General features: G+C 43.3%; 1 protein-coding gene across 2 annotated transcripts in view; it reads left to right on the forward strand.

Moving 5' to 3' along the window:
* CBX1 (chromobox 1) overlaps positions 1-14,061 on the forward strand; it is a 28,873-nt gene that overhangs the window by 10,026 nt on the left and 4,786 nt on the right. The window contains exons 2-3 of one of the 2 annotated variants that reach the window (XM_056126673.1): positions 8,909-9,085; positions 9,816-10,005. In XM_056126673.1, coding sequence (XP_055982648.1) covers positions 8,946-9,085; positions 9,816-10,005 — 330 coding nt within the window. In that variant the 5' untranslated portion in view covers positions 8,909-8,945. The remainder of the gene's footprint in view (positions 1-8,908; positions 9,086-9,815; positions 10,006-14,061) is intronic. The other variant, XM_056126674.1, reaches the window with a different exon arrangement.

The raw sequence follows: 14,061 nt of genomic DNA on the forward strand, positions 1-14,061 counted from the left end.
TTCCATGTGCAGTATCCCATGTAGTCTCCTGAGCACTGTAAGGTATTGGCCCCCAAAAAACAAAATTAGTATTTTGTCAGTTCTCACTAGCCTACTTGATAGGTAGCATTGTCGCATTGTCCTCCTGTTCATCAATTTGCCCGAGCAGGCACCAGTAACGTCTCCATTGTGAGACTTGTTACTGTTTTTGGCATATCGAATACGCCGCGGGGATCTCTGCCGTGTGGGCGGGATACTCTCCCTAGCTTGCTGGGCTTTCCGAGTATTTAACTTAAAATCCTTTACTATCTAGCTCTTGTTAGTTTAAAAGACTCCTGGGGCATTAAAAACCAAAGCTTTGTTACTGCCTGCTGATTTAATTAACAATAAATACCTTCATATTCCAGTAACCAATTAAAAATCACTTGCTTTTCATATCCATAACTTTCAAAGTCTTTTCAGAAAGAAAATTATTATCAGTGACTTTTCTTATTTCCTGATGACAAATTGTAGGGAGGATGCTCCTCAAGTAACCTCTTGGTCTTGTACAGGCTAGAAAGAACCTGCAAGTGTATAGCTAACTCCTAGTTCTGCATGTGCATCAGAAACATTAGCTTGACCTTCTAGGAGATGGCCTTACTGAAATGATCTGCTCTTTATTAATTTTGCAGCCTTAACGTTAATTTGCTGTGGAGCAGCAATAACATTTGAGTGACCAGTTTCACAGGGTAGTTTAGAGGACTTTGCCACTCTCAGCTAGCTCTCTTTTGCTTGAGAAATTTGTATGCAGCCCAGATATACAAGTCAAACATTTACTGATAAAGCATAAAGAAGTTTTAAGGGAACGGAGATAGTTCAGTGGATTAGGCACTTGCCTTATGTGTTGCCAGCTCTGGTTCAATCTGTGGCAGCACATAAAGTCCCCCGACCACGGCCAAGAATGACTCCCAAATACAGGTGCGGGTGTTGGGTGTGGCAAAGAAAAAAAAAACATGGCAGATTGAGTACTCCTATGGTGGATTCTCCTCTTTTCTAAAAGTGCACAAAATTAGGAACTGTAGCGATAGTACAGTAGAAAAGGTTCTTTGCACACAGTCAATCCAGGTTCAATTCCCAGCACCCCAAATGTTCCCTTAAGCCCCTCCAGGAGCTATGTTCCCTGAGTGTAAAGCCAGGAGTAAGCCCTGAGCACAGTGGGGTGTGGCCTCCCTAAATAACAACAAAACAATAAAGGAGCAAGAAAAGTAAGAGAGGGAATGGGAAGAGAAGCGATGCACTAAATGGGAGAAATACTAACTGGCCAAAAAAAAAGCTACAAATCCAGCAAGATTAGGGTTAGAGACAAGAAGATATGGATTTTACCACAGTACCAGAAACAAGAAAAAAGGAACCAGAGAGATAGTACAAAGGTGGTGGTGTTTGGGCCATAGCCAGTAGAACTGGGGTGGGGGGGGCTATTTCTGACTTTGCTCAGGAGTGACCCCTGGAAGTGCTCAAAGTACCTCACCTTTGCCAGGGATTCAATCTCAGCAGCATGATAGACTGTCACTGTCACTGTCCTCCCGTTGTTCATCGATTTGCTCAAGCGGGCCCAGTAACGTCTCCATTGGAGACTTTGTTGTCGCTTGCCAGGCTCTGCCGTGCAGGCGAGATACTCTCGGTAGCTTGCCAGGCTCTCCGAGAGGGGCGGAAGAATCGAACTCGGGTCGGCCATGTTGGCTGCGTGCAAGGCAAATGCCCTACCGCTGTGCTATCGCTCCAGCCCAGCATGATAGACATGTTGTTTATTTTTTGGTTTGGGGGCCACTCCTGGAAGTATGCTAGGGGACCATTTACAGAGCCAGGGAGAAAACCCAGGTGGGCTGTGATAAAGCCTATCTCTCTGTATCGCCTTCCCCATCTTGCCAGTCTTTTCTTGTTGGGGGGGGGGGGGGATGAGGGGGGCGGTGCTACATCCAGCTGTGCTCAGGCCTTATTCCTGGCTAAGGAATTCTTCTGATAGTACTCAAGGGGAACATATGAGGTGCCAGGGATCACACTGTGGTCACCACATGCAAGGCAAGCACCTTAACCCCTATACTATCTCTTCCACCTCCTTTACTTTCTTAAATTGCTTGGCAGAGAAGTGATTATTAGAGGACGGTTATTGTTTTGGGATGGTCTGGAGCCCATTATATCTCTTCTGTCTGTTGAGGGAGTATATTCTAATTTCTAAATTCAAATTAACATAGGGGATTGTGGTAACCTTTATTATTTAAAGATGATTGCCATTTTTTTCCCTCTATACTTTATCCAAAGATAGTGGATAAATTTTGCTGCCCCCTCAACTGATAGTGAAAAGAAGCAAGCAAGGAGTAACACTTGTTCTTGGGGAGTAGACCTATTGCCTTTATCCAAAAGGAAAATTAACCTTTTCTCACCTTTTAAAATAGTATTTGCTGTATGAAAATCAGAATTCTGAAAACCTGGCCATAGTGATAGTACAATGGATAGGGCACTGTAGCACTGTAGCACTGTCCTCGCGTTGTTCATCGATTTGCTGAGATACTCTCAGTAGCTTGGCGGGCTCTCCAAGAGGGGCGGAGGAATCGAACCCCAGTCGGTCAGCCTGGCTGCATGCAAGGCAAATGCCCTGCCGCTGTGCTATCACTCAGCACTTACCTCAAATGTAGCACCATATGTGGTCACCAGGAATAATCCCTGAGCACAACCAGAAGTGGCCCAAACCACCCTCCCACATCTCCACTCCCTCCCCCAAATTCTGAAAACCTAAAGGAACTTCCCTCCATGAATAATCATAGCCTCTAAATCAGAAATGCCCAGAATTAACCAGAGTACATTCATTTCATTGATAGTTATGTTCAGTAACAGAAGGAAAGGAAGACAGGCGGGGTTATTGCTTATAAAGGAAAAATTGAGGATGGATGTAATTAAAGCAGTCTTTTTGTAACTGGAGAGGAAGAGTATCAAAGCTACTTAGCATAATTATTCAAGCAATTACCTGCATGTTTTGCACTGTTGACGTTACACTAAAAGCAGAAATGAATGACCTGTGCTGTTCTGTAAAATTTCAGAATACCTTAAGTTGGCTGGAGAGATAGTACAGGGGTTAAAGCATTTGCTTTGCACGTGACCAACCATGATTTAATCCTGGCTGTCTCCTGCTAGGAGACTGCCAGGTGTGACTCAAAAAACAAATGCAAAACCCAAAATATCATTAGTGAAAAAGGTCCATATATATTTTTTGGTCCATATTTTTTAAATATCAGACTGCTTCGAAAGTATTGTTATTCTCTTGATTTTCTGTTATCCATCAGTTTCTATTTTTCTGTTTCCTTCCCTGTGTTGTTCCTGTGAAGATAGGAGTTGTACCCATTTGGTTGTTTGCTCACACACTTTTCACTTTGTCATGCAAAGTTGCACACTTGATTACAGTGCTTGAATGAATTTAGTTCTCTCACACTCAGTTCTGGTGCACTGGAGATTACATAGTTTGTTTGAACAGTTATTATAATTTTTAATAGCTAAATGTTTTTTCTTTATTTTTGTTTTGATTTTGGATCACAAGTGGTAGTGCTCCGGGTATACCCCTGATTCTGTGCTAAGGTGTTGCTCCTAGCAATGCTGAGGGACTATATGTAGTGCCACGGATGGAACCCAGCGTCTGCCTGCAAAGCATGTTCTCAGCCCTTGCTATCTCTCCACACTGTTTCAGTAAAGTAGGCATTGCTCATATGTGCAGGCAGGAATATTTTTGGGGGGTGGAGAGTACACCTGACAGTTCTTAGGAGCTACTCCTAGCTTAGTGTTCAAGGGTTATTTCTGTGGCAGCCATAGAATTCAGGGCTTCATACAGTAGAGGTAAATGCTCTTCCTTTTATTTATTTATTTATTTATTTACTTTGGGTCACACCTGGCGATGCACAGGGGTTACTCCTGGCAGTGCTCAGGGGACCATATGGGATGCTGGAAATCAAACCCGGGTTGGCTGTGTGCAAGGCAAACGCCCTACCCGCTCTGCTATCTCTCCAGCCCCAAATGCTCTTCCATTTGATCCAAATCTCAGGCCTTGGAAATTTCTCCCAGGTGTAAACCTAAGTGTCTATAATCAGCCCTCAATAGAGTTTTTATTTAAAATGTCAGACTCCACTCATCCAGGGCACTTGGAAAGAGAGTGGGTGAACCCACCACCATCTGCCCAAACAGCGCCCTGGTAGCCAAAAACCTCCAGAAGCCAGTTGCCACCATACTTATAGCCAATGTCCACAGGCTTAGCAAGAGCCTTATCCATGAGTGAATCTATTGGTATGTGGGTTTTGTGACTGAAATCTCCAGTCTCTCAGGGAGTCAGGGATGGGTGACCTTTCGCCCGTCTCCATGTTCTTCTGGGAGGCTGGCAGTCATGCCCAGCCATATAAACTCTGGAGCCATATAAACTCATTAACCAGCCATGATCTAGAGACTCACAAGTAAATCTTGAAAGAGATCAACAAGCTGCAGAGATGCCTCTGGACCCAAAGTCACCAACCAGCTAAAAATTTAACTCCAGCTGTATCACCCTATTTAAATTTTTAGAGTTCTAGAGCACGTGGCCATGACATTCTCATATTCTACACCACTAATTAATGTATGAGGATGGGATGTAAAATAGAAGGCAACCAATCTCATTTAAAAAAATATTAGCACACAGGGCTCAACCTGTAATTTCTTACACAAGGACTTAATGGCTCCAGGGTGAGATACAGCAATCTTCACACATTTTCTTCTAAGGAAACTGTTTTTGATCTTTTTAAGTGAATTATTGAAAAACAAGCAATACAAATTAAATTATTTAGGGCCTGCTATTGGGGTAGGCATGGGTGGTAGTTGGAAAAAATTGAAATAATGATTGTAGGAAGGTATAATGGTGGTAGGATTGGTGTTGGAATATTGAATGTAATAAATTACTATGAACAATGTAGCACTATCCTCCCGTTGTTCATCGATTTTCTCCAGCCGGCACCAGTAATGTCTCCATTGTGAGACTTGTTACTATTTTTGGCATACCAAATAAGTCAGGGGTAGCTTGCCAGGCTTTGCTGTGCGGGCTGAATACTCAGTAGCTTGCCGGGCTCTCTGAGAGGGGCGGAGGAATCGAACCCAGGTCTGCCGCGTGTAAGGCAAATGTCCCATCCGCTGTGCTATCGCTCCAGCCCAAATTACTATGAACAACTTTATAAAAATAAAATAAAATTTAAAAAATAATAAAATGTCAGAAACAACAGTTGGAAATGATCACTCTGGACAAGAACTGAGTGCTGAAAGTAGGGAAAGGGATACACATGATAACCTTTCAGTTACATGTATTGCAAATCATAATGCCCAAAAAAGGGGTGGGGAAGAGAGAAAGAGCAACCATCTACTAGAAATCCCTGGAAGCTTAAAGCATCCCTAGTTTTCCCTGGGGAAACTGTGGAAGTTGGTGGTGGGAAATGTACACTGGAGAAGAAACTTTTGGGTGTTGAAACATTGTATGACTGAAACCCAGTCATGAACAACTTTGTAACCATGTAGGCTCAGGGTGATTCAATTAAATAAATAAAATGTCTTCTTTAATTCCAAAGACCTTAGGTACAGTTTAACATTGGGATGACCTTAAATTCACGAATGGTTGTGTCTTAAATTATCTAGCAAACTTGATTTTTTTGTATATTATTTTGTTGATACATCTGTAGTTGTATTTTGTAGATTAATTTTGTATTTGTGTAGCGCCACCTACTGACACCAGTTAGTAATCATAAGGTTTTTTTGTAGTAAACAACTACATAAAGGATTGAGGAAAATTTATTGAGAACCAGAATTTTTGTGCTGGAAAAATCTATACAAGTCACCCATCCTGGTGAAGTGTTTAAAGTCAGGGTCATTTTTTTTCTTTACCCCAGCTAATCATTTAACTTCATATTATTTATTTGGTTATGGTGAAATCACAAAGTTATTCATGATTGAATTTCAGGTATACATTGTTTCAATGCCTCTCCTTTCTCCAGTGTCCACACACCTCCACTAACAACCCAGCACCTTTGCCTCCCACCCATCGGTCTTCTGATGCAAAAGGTGCTGTTTTTTTCCCTTTCATAAGTTTGGTTTTTTTGTTTGATTTTTTTTTATTTTTTTATTTTTTTTTTTTTTTTGCTTTTTGGGTCACACCTGGCGATGCACAGGGATTCCTCCTGGTTCATGCACTCAGGAATTACTCCTGGCAGTGCTCGGGGGTCCATATGGGATGCTGGGAATTGAACCCGGGTTGGCCGTGTGCAAGGCAAACACCCTACCTGCTGTGCTATTGCATTAGCCCCAAGTTTTTGCAAGGTACTTTTTGGTACCATTGCAGATAGGGTTGGGTTTTATTTATTTATTTATTTTTGTTCTTTTTGAGTCACACCCTGCAATGCACAGGGGTTACTGCTGGCTCTACACTCAGGAATTACTCCTGGCGGTGCTTGGGGGACAATATGAGATACAGGAAATCAAACCCGGGTCAGCCACATGCAAGGCAAATGCCCTACCCGCTGTGCTATTGCTCCAGCCCCCACATAGAATTTTAAATATAACACCCACTTTTCAGCACCACCTCCTCCTGGTTGAACATAGATGTTGCCCCATCCATGTCCTATCCCCCCAGCCCCCTCAAGTGGTATGGTTCCTACTGAATACTAGTTCTCATATTCTTTGTTTCCATTGTCTTGGGTAGTTACTATTTCACCATTATGTTTACTTATTGGTTTTTTTTTTGTTTGTTTTTTGTTTTTCCTTTTTGGTTCACACCCAGCAATGCTCAGGGGTCACTCCTGGCTTTGCACTCAGGAATTACTCCTGGCGGTGCTTGGGGGACCATATGGGATGCCGGGGATCGAACCTGGGTCAGCCGCGTGCAAGGCAAACGCCCTACCCACTGCATTATGTTTACTTATAAACCCACTGCATTATGTTTACTCTGTGAAAACTACCCTTTCCCCTTCACTCATTTTCCACTTTTTTACAGTGCTCCGTTTTAGAGAATTTCATGATCATTCTGATATTTTTGTGAGTCATCCTTTTAGCTTTAGGAATTATAAAATAAGGGGCAGAGCAATAGTACAACAGGCAGGTGCTAGCCTTGTATATGGCTGACCCCGGTGAACTCTGAGCCCACCAGGAGTGACCCCTAGGTACAGAGCCAAGAGTAAGTCCTGAGAACCACCAGTTGTGGCCCAACACACACACACACACACACACACACACTCACAAACACACTGAATTTATGAAACTATAAGATGTTAAGAAATTCGTAAATTGTGGTAGTATTCAGAAAAGATTGTGTAAAGAACCAGAAACAAAAGAGTATTTTCAAAATACAGTAGAACCAAGTTTATATGTATATACAAAAGGGAAAATTTAAGATAAATGTTTAATAAAAATACTATTTTCCACAGTAAAAAAAATAAGTATTGTAATGAGATTGAAAGTATTTAGAGAAATATTCAAAGGTTAGCTCAAAAGGCTCTATGTAAGTTTGACACATTAGTTTTTGTTTGGTTTTTATGTTTTAAGGCCACAACCAGCATTGCTCAAGATGATGAAAAGCCCTGGCCATGCTCATCATCTTATGCAGTGCCAGGGATTTGAACCAGGGTTGGCTGCATACATTGCAAGGCAAATATGGCTTCCTTAACTCTTGGGCCCAGCATTCCCTTATTTTTGATTTCCTTTTCCCTTTTTTTGGTTGTTTTTGGGCCACACCTGGCAATGCTTAAGGGTTACTCCTGGCTCTGCACTCAGGAATTTCTCCTGGCCATGCGCAGGGGACCATTGTGCTCAGGGCTTAATCCTGGCATTTCTTGAGGGGATCATGCAAGACAAGTGCCATAGCCAGCCACTGACCTAATTTTCTGGTCCTCTTATATATCATCATCTATTTATTTTGGGATTTGGGACCAATACACAGTCTCAGAGCTTTCTATTGGGTCTGCTCTCAAGAATCACTCCTGGCAGGGCTCAAGGGACCAAATGGGGGCTAAGGATAGAACCTTGGTCTGCTGCATGCAAGCAGGCTTCTTGCTCTACTGACTATAAAGTATCTCTCCTATTCCTGTTCCCCCTTTAATGTTTTTGGTATCATGTTTTATTTTTTGGTCGTGAGACCACACCTGGCAGTGCTCAGGGCTTACTCCTGGCTCTGTGTTTACTTCTGGCTCTGTGTTTAAGGATCACTCCTGGTGGGGCTTGGGGGACCATGTGAGATGCCAGGGATCGAACCCAGATCAGTTGCATGCAAAGCAAAAGCCATACCCGCTGTACTACCTCTCTGGCCCCTAGATACCATGTTTTATAGTTTAGAAGGACAGATAATGGAAACTTGTAATACTTAGGGTTTAAGAGTTTATGATTCTATTTGATTGCTTTTAATGCCACACTGTGCTTGCTGGGGCCTATTCACAGTTCTATTCTTGGGGATTGAACCAAGCCCTACTTCATGCAGTCAGCCCTTAGAAATCAGAAAGGTTTTAAGAATTAAGTTTTGGGGAAATCAGAAATGGTTCAACAGACTCCATGTGGGCCTATGTTGGGTTTCTGTTACTGCATGGTTCCTCAAGTACCACTGGGAGGAGTGCCTGAGCACAGCCAGGATTAGTGCTAGCGCTGCGCTGCGGGATATGGCTCCAAAACAAAGACACAAAGTAATGAGCTGGAGGATAACTCAACAAGCTGGAGCATATGCTTTGCATTTGGGAAGTCTGGGTTCAGTCCCTTTGTCCCATTTTAAAATGTCACCAAAATTTTATTGTATATTGGATTCATAGGCATAACAATATAAGCAGAATGCGCTCTTCAGGTCATCTATTTCTTAACCAGATTTGCTGTCCAAAAAGACTGTGCTTTATAATCTTTTTCATTTCCTTTTCCATTTTAGCAGCGTCACCCTTTATACCAGAAAGCTGGCGGGCACTATGGGGAAGAAACAAAACAAGAAGAAAGTGGAAGAGGTGCTAGAAGAGGAGGAAGAGGAATATGTGGTAGAAAAAGTTCTTGATCGACGAGTGGTAAAAGGCAAAGTGGAGTATCTCCTCAAGTGGAAGGGATTCTCAGAGTAAGTTTAGTTGACACAGGTAAATACATTGTTTAATCAACTATTTCTCAGCAGTTCTAAAAGTGTGTAAGACCTAGGGTGTCTGAAGGACGGTGAGCGTGGTTCAGGAATAATGTGACTCCAGCCTGGCCTTCTTAATATATCTCTTTAGGAAAATACTATGTACAAAATGCTAAATGCTGAACTTCCCAAGGAGCTATCAGTTTGGAGCACTGTCTGTAGCACTGTCCTCCCGTTCTTCATTGATTTGCTCAAGCAGGCACCGGTAACGTCTCCATTGTGAGACTTGTTACTGTTTTTGGCATATCAAATACGCCATGGGGAGCTTGCCAGGCTCTACCATGCAGGCTGGGTACTCTCGGTAGTTTGACGGGCTCTCCGAGAGGGACGTAGAAATTGAACCCGGGTCAGCCGCGTGCAAGGCAAATGCCCTACCCGCTGTTCTATCGCTCCAGTCCTATCAGTCCTATCAGGTTTTTTTTGGATCAGTTTGGAGATTTAAAAAAAAAAAAAAACACCTAAGCCCCATCCCAATCCCTACATTCCCTCCAAAAGTTTGAACTTTGACAAATTCCCGGTCTCAGACAAAATCTCATTCTCATTAACTCATCTTTCTTTTGAGGATACCAGCTCTTGTCCTTTACCTCTCACTAGTTGAATGCTTCTACTTATTGTGATTGCGCGGACATTGAGAGAGGAAATTGTGACACCCTGTGCCCTCTTGTTTCAGCGAGGATAACACATGGGAGCCAGAAGAGAACCTGGATTGCCCTGACCTCATTGCCGAATTTCTGCAATCACAGAAAACAGCACACGAGACTGATAAAGCAGAGGGAGGCAAGCGTAAAGCTGACTCTGATTCTGAGGACAAGGGAGATGACAACAAGCCAAAGAAGAAGAAAGAAGAGGTGAGACTAGAAGTAAGAACTTTTATTACTATTTCACAATTTGTTCTATCAAACTGAAAAGCAGATAATTGAGGAACTTTTGTTCTAGTAATCTCTGGAGCCTTCTTGAATCTGAGATGGGCTAATCCTTAAAATGTGTTTCGGTTTATACTCATGAAGCCAAATTATCTATTTATTTATTTATTTTAATCTAGTTATTTAATCCAGTGTTTATGACCAATAAGTATAACACTTACTAGGGTGGACATAAGTGCCAGGTGAATTCATTCTTGTGAATAGTTATCTTGCAGGTTTTGGGGGGGTTGTTTTGTTTCGTTTTGTTTTGCTTTGCTTTTTGGGTCACACCTGGCAATGCACAGGGGTCACTCCTGACTCTGCACTCAGGAATTACCCCGGCGGTGCTCAGGGGATGCTGGGAATTGAACCTGGGTCATCTGCATACAAGGCAAACACCCTACCCACTGTGCTATCACTCTAGTCCCTCAGGTTTTTTTTTTTTTAATTGAATTACCATGAGATAGACCATTGCAAAGCTATTCATAAAAAAAATGCTGTTCGTGATTGGGTTTTAGTCATACAGTGTTCTAACTCCCATCCATCCATCAGTGTACATTGCCCACCACCAATGTCCCCAGTTTCCTTTTTATCATCCCCCTCTCCGCCTACCCCCCCTTCTTGGGCACGCATGCCTTTCACTGGCACCTTTTTTCTTTCTCTCCTTTTGTGCATTATAGTTTGTAGTACAGGTACTAAGAGGTCATCACGTTTGTTCAAGGCATTCAGTATTTTTATCGAGAAAGCACAGCTGCAATAAGTTTTTTTTTTTTAACTGGGTGGTGGTTTTGTGGTATGAATGTCAGTGTGACTGCCAGAGCTTCCAGAGGTACACGGGGAGGGGAGTGGAAATAGTCCATCTGCCCCCGAGAAAGCCTGGAGATTTCAGTCACAAAACCCACATTCCTGGATTTTCAGCAGATTAGGAACTATTCGGGCAGGCGCCAGGCTAACCTGCCCCCTCCTCCAATCTGCCCCAGTCTATTCCATCCTTGCAGTGGGTCCGAGATTAACTGTGGCTTTTGATCTCTTTCGAGATTTACTTACGAGTCGCTGAAGGAAAGCCAGTGGAAAATCTCACATGTTGGCACTGGTATTGGTTCGTGGGAGTGCCTGCTGGTACTTTCAGGAGTATAGGGAAATGGAGGGAGGTAGCCCATCCTGACTCCAAGAAAGCATGAAGATTTCTGTCACAAACCCTGCATACCCAAATTTTCAGCAGGTTAATATCTCTCTTGGTGAGGTCTGTCCTGAGATTGTGAAATCCGGCCAAGCAGCTGCTGGGGGCTCTGTTTGGATAGGCACCACAGACCCACATCCTGATCTACCCTGTTCTGTTCATCCTCACTCAGGTTGAGATTAACTTTGGTTTTTGATCTCTTTTGAGATTTGTTTATGGGTCTCTGAAGCAAGGCTGATAAAGAGCTTATATGGGTGAGCTGGAGGTGCTTTGTGGGCATGGCTCCCACATACCTAACTTTTGGTAGTTAAATTGCTCACGAAACTTGGTCCTGGGTTGTTGAAATCTGGCCAGAGGCACAGTGGTTAATGTGCAGTATCAGGAAATCTGAAGACACTATCAGGCTGCTGATGCACTCAGCCCACAAGTCCAGGTTCACCTGCTGGTGGCACCATGGCCCTTGGACCCCAGGAGCAGCAGCAGCAACAGCAGCCCCGATAGGGAGCAGGTCCAGAGCCAGGGCTTCTACCTTCAGTCTTGGCATTCTGAGCAGGCTGCAACCATCAGTCCAGCAGAGCCTGAACCAGGGGTCACATACCCACATCCTGGGTCTCCAGACAGATGGAACTCGGGAGGTCTTCCTTCATAATCTGTGGGCAGCGTGGGCTGGTCAGGGGAAGAAATGGCAGCGAGGCCACCCCATAGGCAGCTGAGCCATGGTTTTTAATCTTTGCTCGCTTTCTGGTCCCAGAGTGGGTGCCTGACTAGCTGCAAATTTCTGAAGTCACTCAGCCGCCCAAGCCCATCACTCATGGTGGACATCTGGGGTGCCACAACAGTCCCAGTCATCAGACGAGCCTTGAAAAGTGCTTTTTAAAGAATTGACACTTACATTCATTCCCACAAAGTTATGGATAGTTTCTTTGCCATCAGGCTCCGCAGTTTAGAGTTCTGAGTGCCGCCACTGCTCCACCTATCCCAGCACCTGTGTTCCTGCCACCACTATCTTGGCTGCCCTCCACCCCCTTTCAGTTTGTTGTCATTCCAGGTTTGAGTATGTTTACGTGGTGGTGATGAAGGAACTTTTTTTTTTTAAAGGAACACTTTTGAATACCTACTTAACTGAGGTATATATTCTCTTCCACATATGGGGTAATCTCTAGTGTTAACATTGTTGGAATACTCATTCAGGATTCTTTAAAATCCTCTTGAGGGAGGGCAGAGCAATACTACAGCAGGTAAATTGCTTGCCTGCACGCAGCTGACCCAGGTTTAATCCCAGCATAAGGTTCCCCGAATATACCAGGAGTGATTCCTGCATGCAGAGCCAGGAGTAACCCCTGAGCACTACTGGCGTGACCACCAAAACCAAAAAAATCTATTAAGAAGCTGGAGAGATGGTATAGCAGATAGGGTTCTTTCCTTGCACATTGCCAACCTGAGTTTGAGCCCTGCCTGGAGTAATCTTGAGTACTGCCAGGTGTTGCCCCAAAACAAAACCAAAAAACCTGTTGATGTGTAACCAAAAGATAGGGTATTGGTGAAATATTGGCAAAGGAATATTAACTGTCAGAGAAATTCTCTCTCTCTCTCTCTCTCTCTCTCTCTGTGTGTGTGTGTGTGTGTGTGTGTGTGTGTGTGTCTCCTCTCTCCCCCCTCTCTCTCACTCTCACTTTCTCCTCTTTCTATTCCCTTTCTCTCTCACAGGCTTATCTGCTTTTATTTGCACCTTCCCATAGTTTCAGGTTACCATTTCTTGCCTTCTATGAAAAACAGCTTTGTCTTTTCTCTGAATTAAAACATTGTTTGGGTTTGTTTGGTGTGTGTGTTTTTTTTCTTTTTTGTAATCACAGATTTAATACAGTTATTTCTACAATGGCATACACTCTTTAAAAAAGAAAAAATCCAATACCTACCTTCTCCCGGTGTCCACTTCCCTCCACCATTGTCCCAGTGTCTCTCAATCCCATCCCTTCCTATGGTAACCTTCCTACTAAAGACCCTTTCTTAGTTATCTGTTGCCTTTGACCATTTGTTATTCCCTTACTATTAATTAATTAATATGGTTCTTGATATTCAGCATATGAGATTTCATTCTGTAAATGCCTATCTCCTTCTAATGTCACTCAGCATGATAATCTCCATATCTATCTACATAGCAGATTGCGTGAGCTCATCTTTTTTCAAAACCAAGTAGTACTCCATTGGTGTCTGTACTATAGTTTCTGTATCCAGTTATCTGTTCTTGAACAATTGGATTGTTTCCAGATTTTGGCTATTGTAGCGCTGCATTGAACATAGGAATGTGAACGTCTTTTTTGGTTCTTGTTTTTTTGTGTGTTTTGTTTTTGTTTGGGGAACATACTCAGTGGTGCTCAGGACGATTTTAATCCTGGCTCTCTAATCAGAGATCACTTTTGGCAGTGCTTTAGGGGCTATATTGGGTGCCCCTAAAAACCTGACCAATCCAAACCTGGATTGGTCACATGCAAGGAAAGTGCTTACCCGCTGTACTGTCTTTTCATCCTCCAAATGTTTTTCTGAATGGAGCTTTTAGGACCCTTGGATAGATGCCAAAGAAGTGGAATTGCTGGATCTTAGGAAAGCTTGAGGGGCTGGGGCAATAGCACAGCGGGTAGGACATTTACCTTGCACACGGCCGACCCAGGTTCGATTCCCAGCAGTCCCATATGGTCCCCCAAGCATTGCCAGGAGTAATTCCTGAGTGCAGAGCCAGAAGTAACCTCTGAGCATCACTGAGCATGACACCCCCCACCCCCCCAAAAAAAAGTGCAGGAAAGCTCGATTTTCTAGTTTCTTGTTTGGTCTTTGGG

Source organism: Sorex fumeus, unplaced genomic scaffold, assembly GCF_029834395.1.
Source record: "Sorex fumeus unplaced genomic scaffold, SorFum_2.1 ptg000063l, whole genome shotgun sequence".
Classification (NCBI taxonomy): domain Eukaryota; kingdom Metazoa; phylum Chordata; class Mammalia; order Eulipotyphla; family Soricidae; genus Sorex; species Sorex fumeus.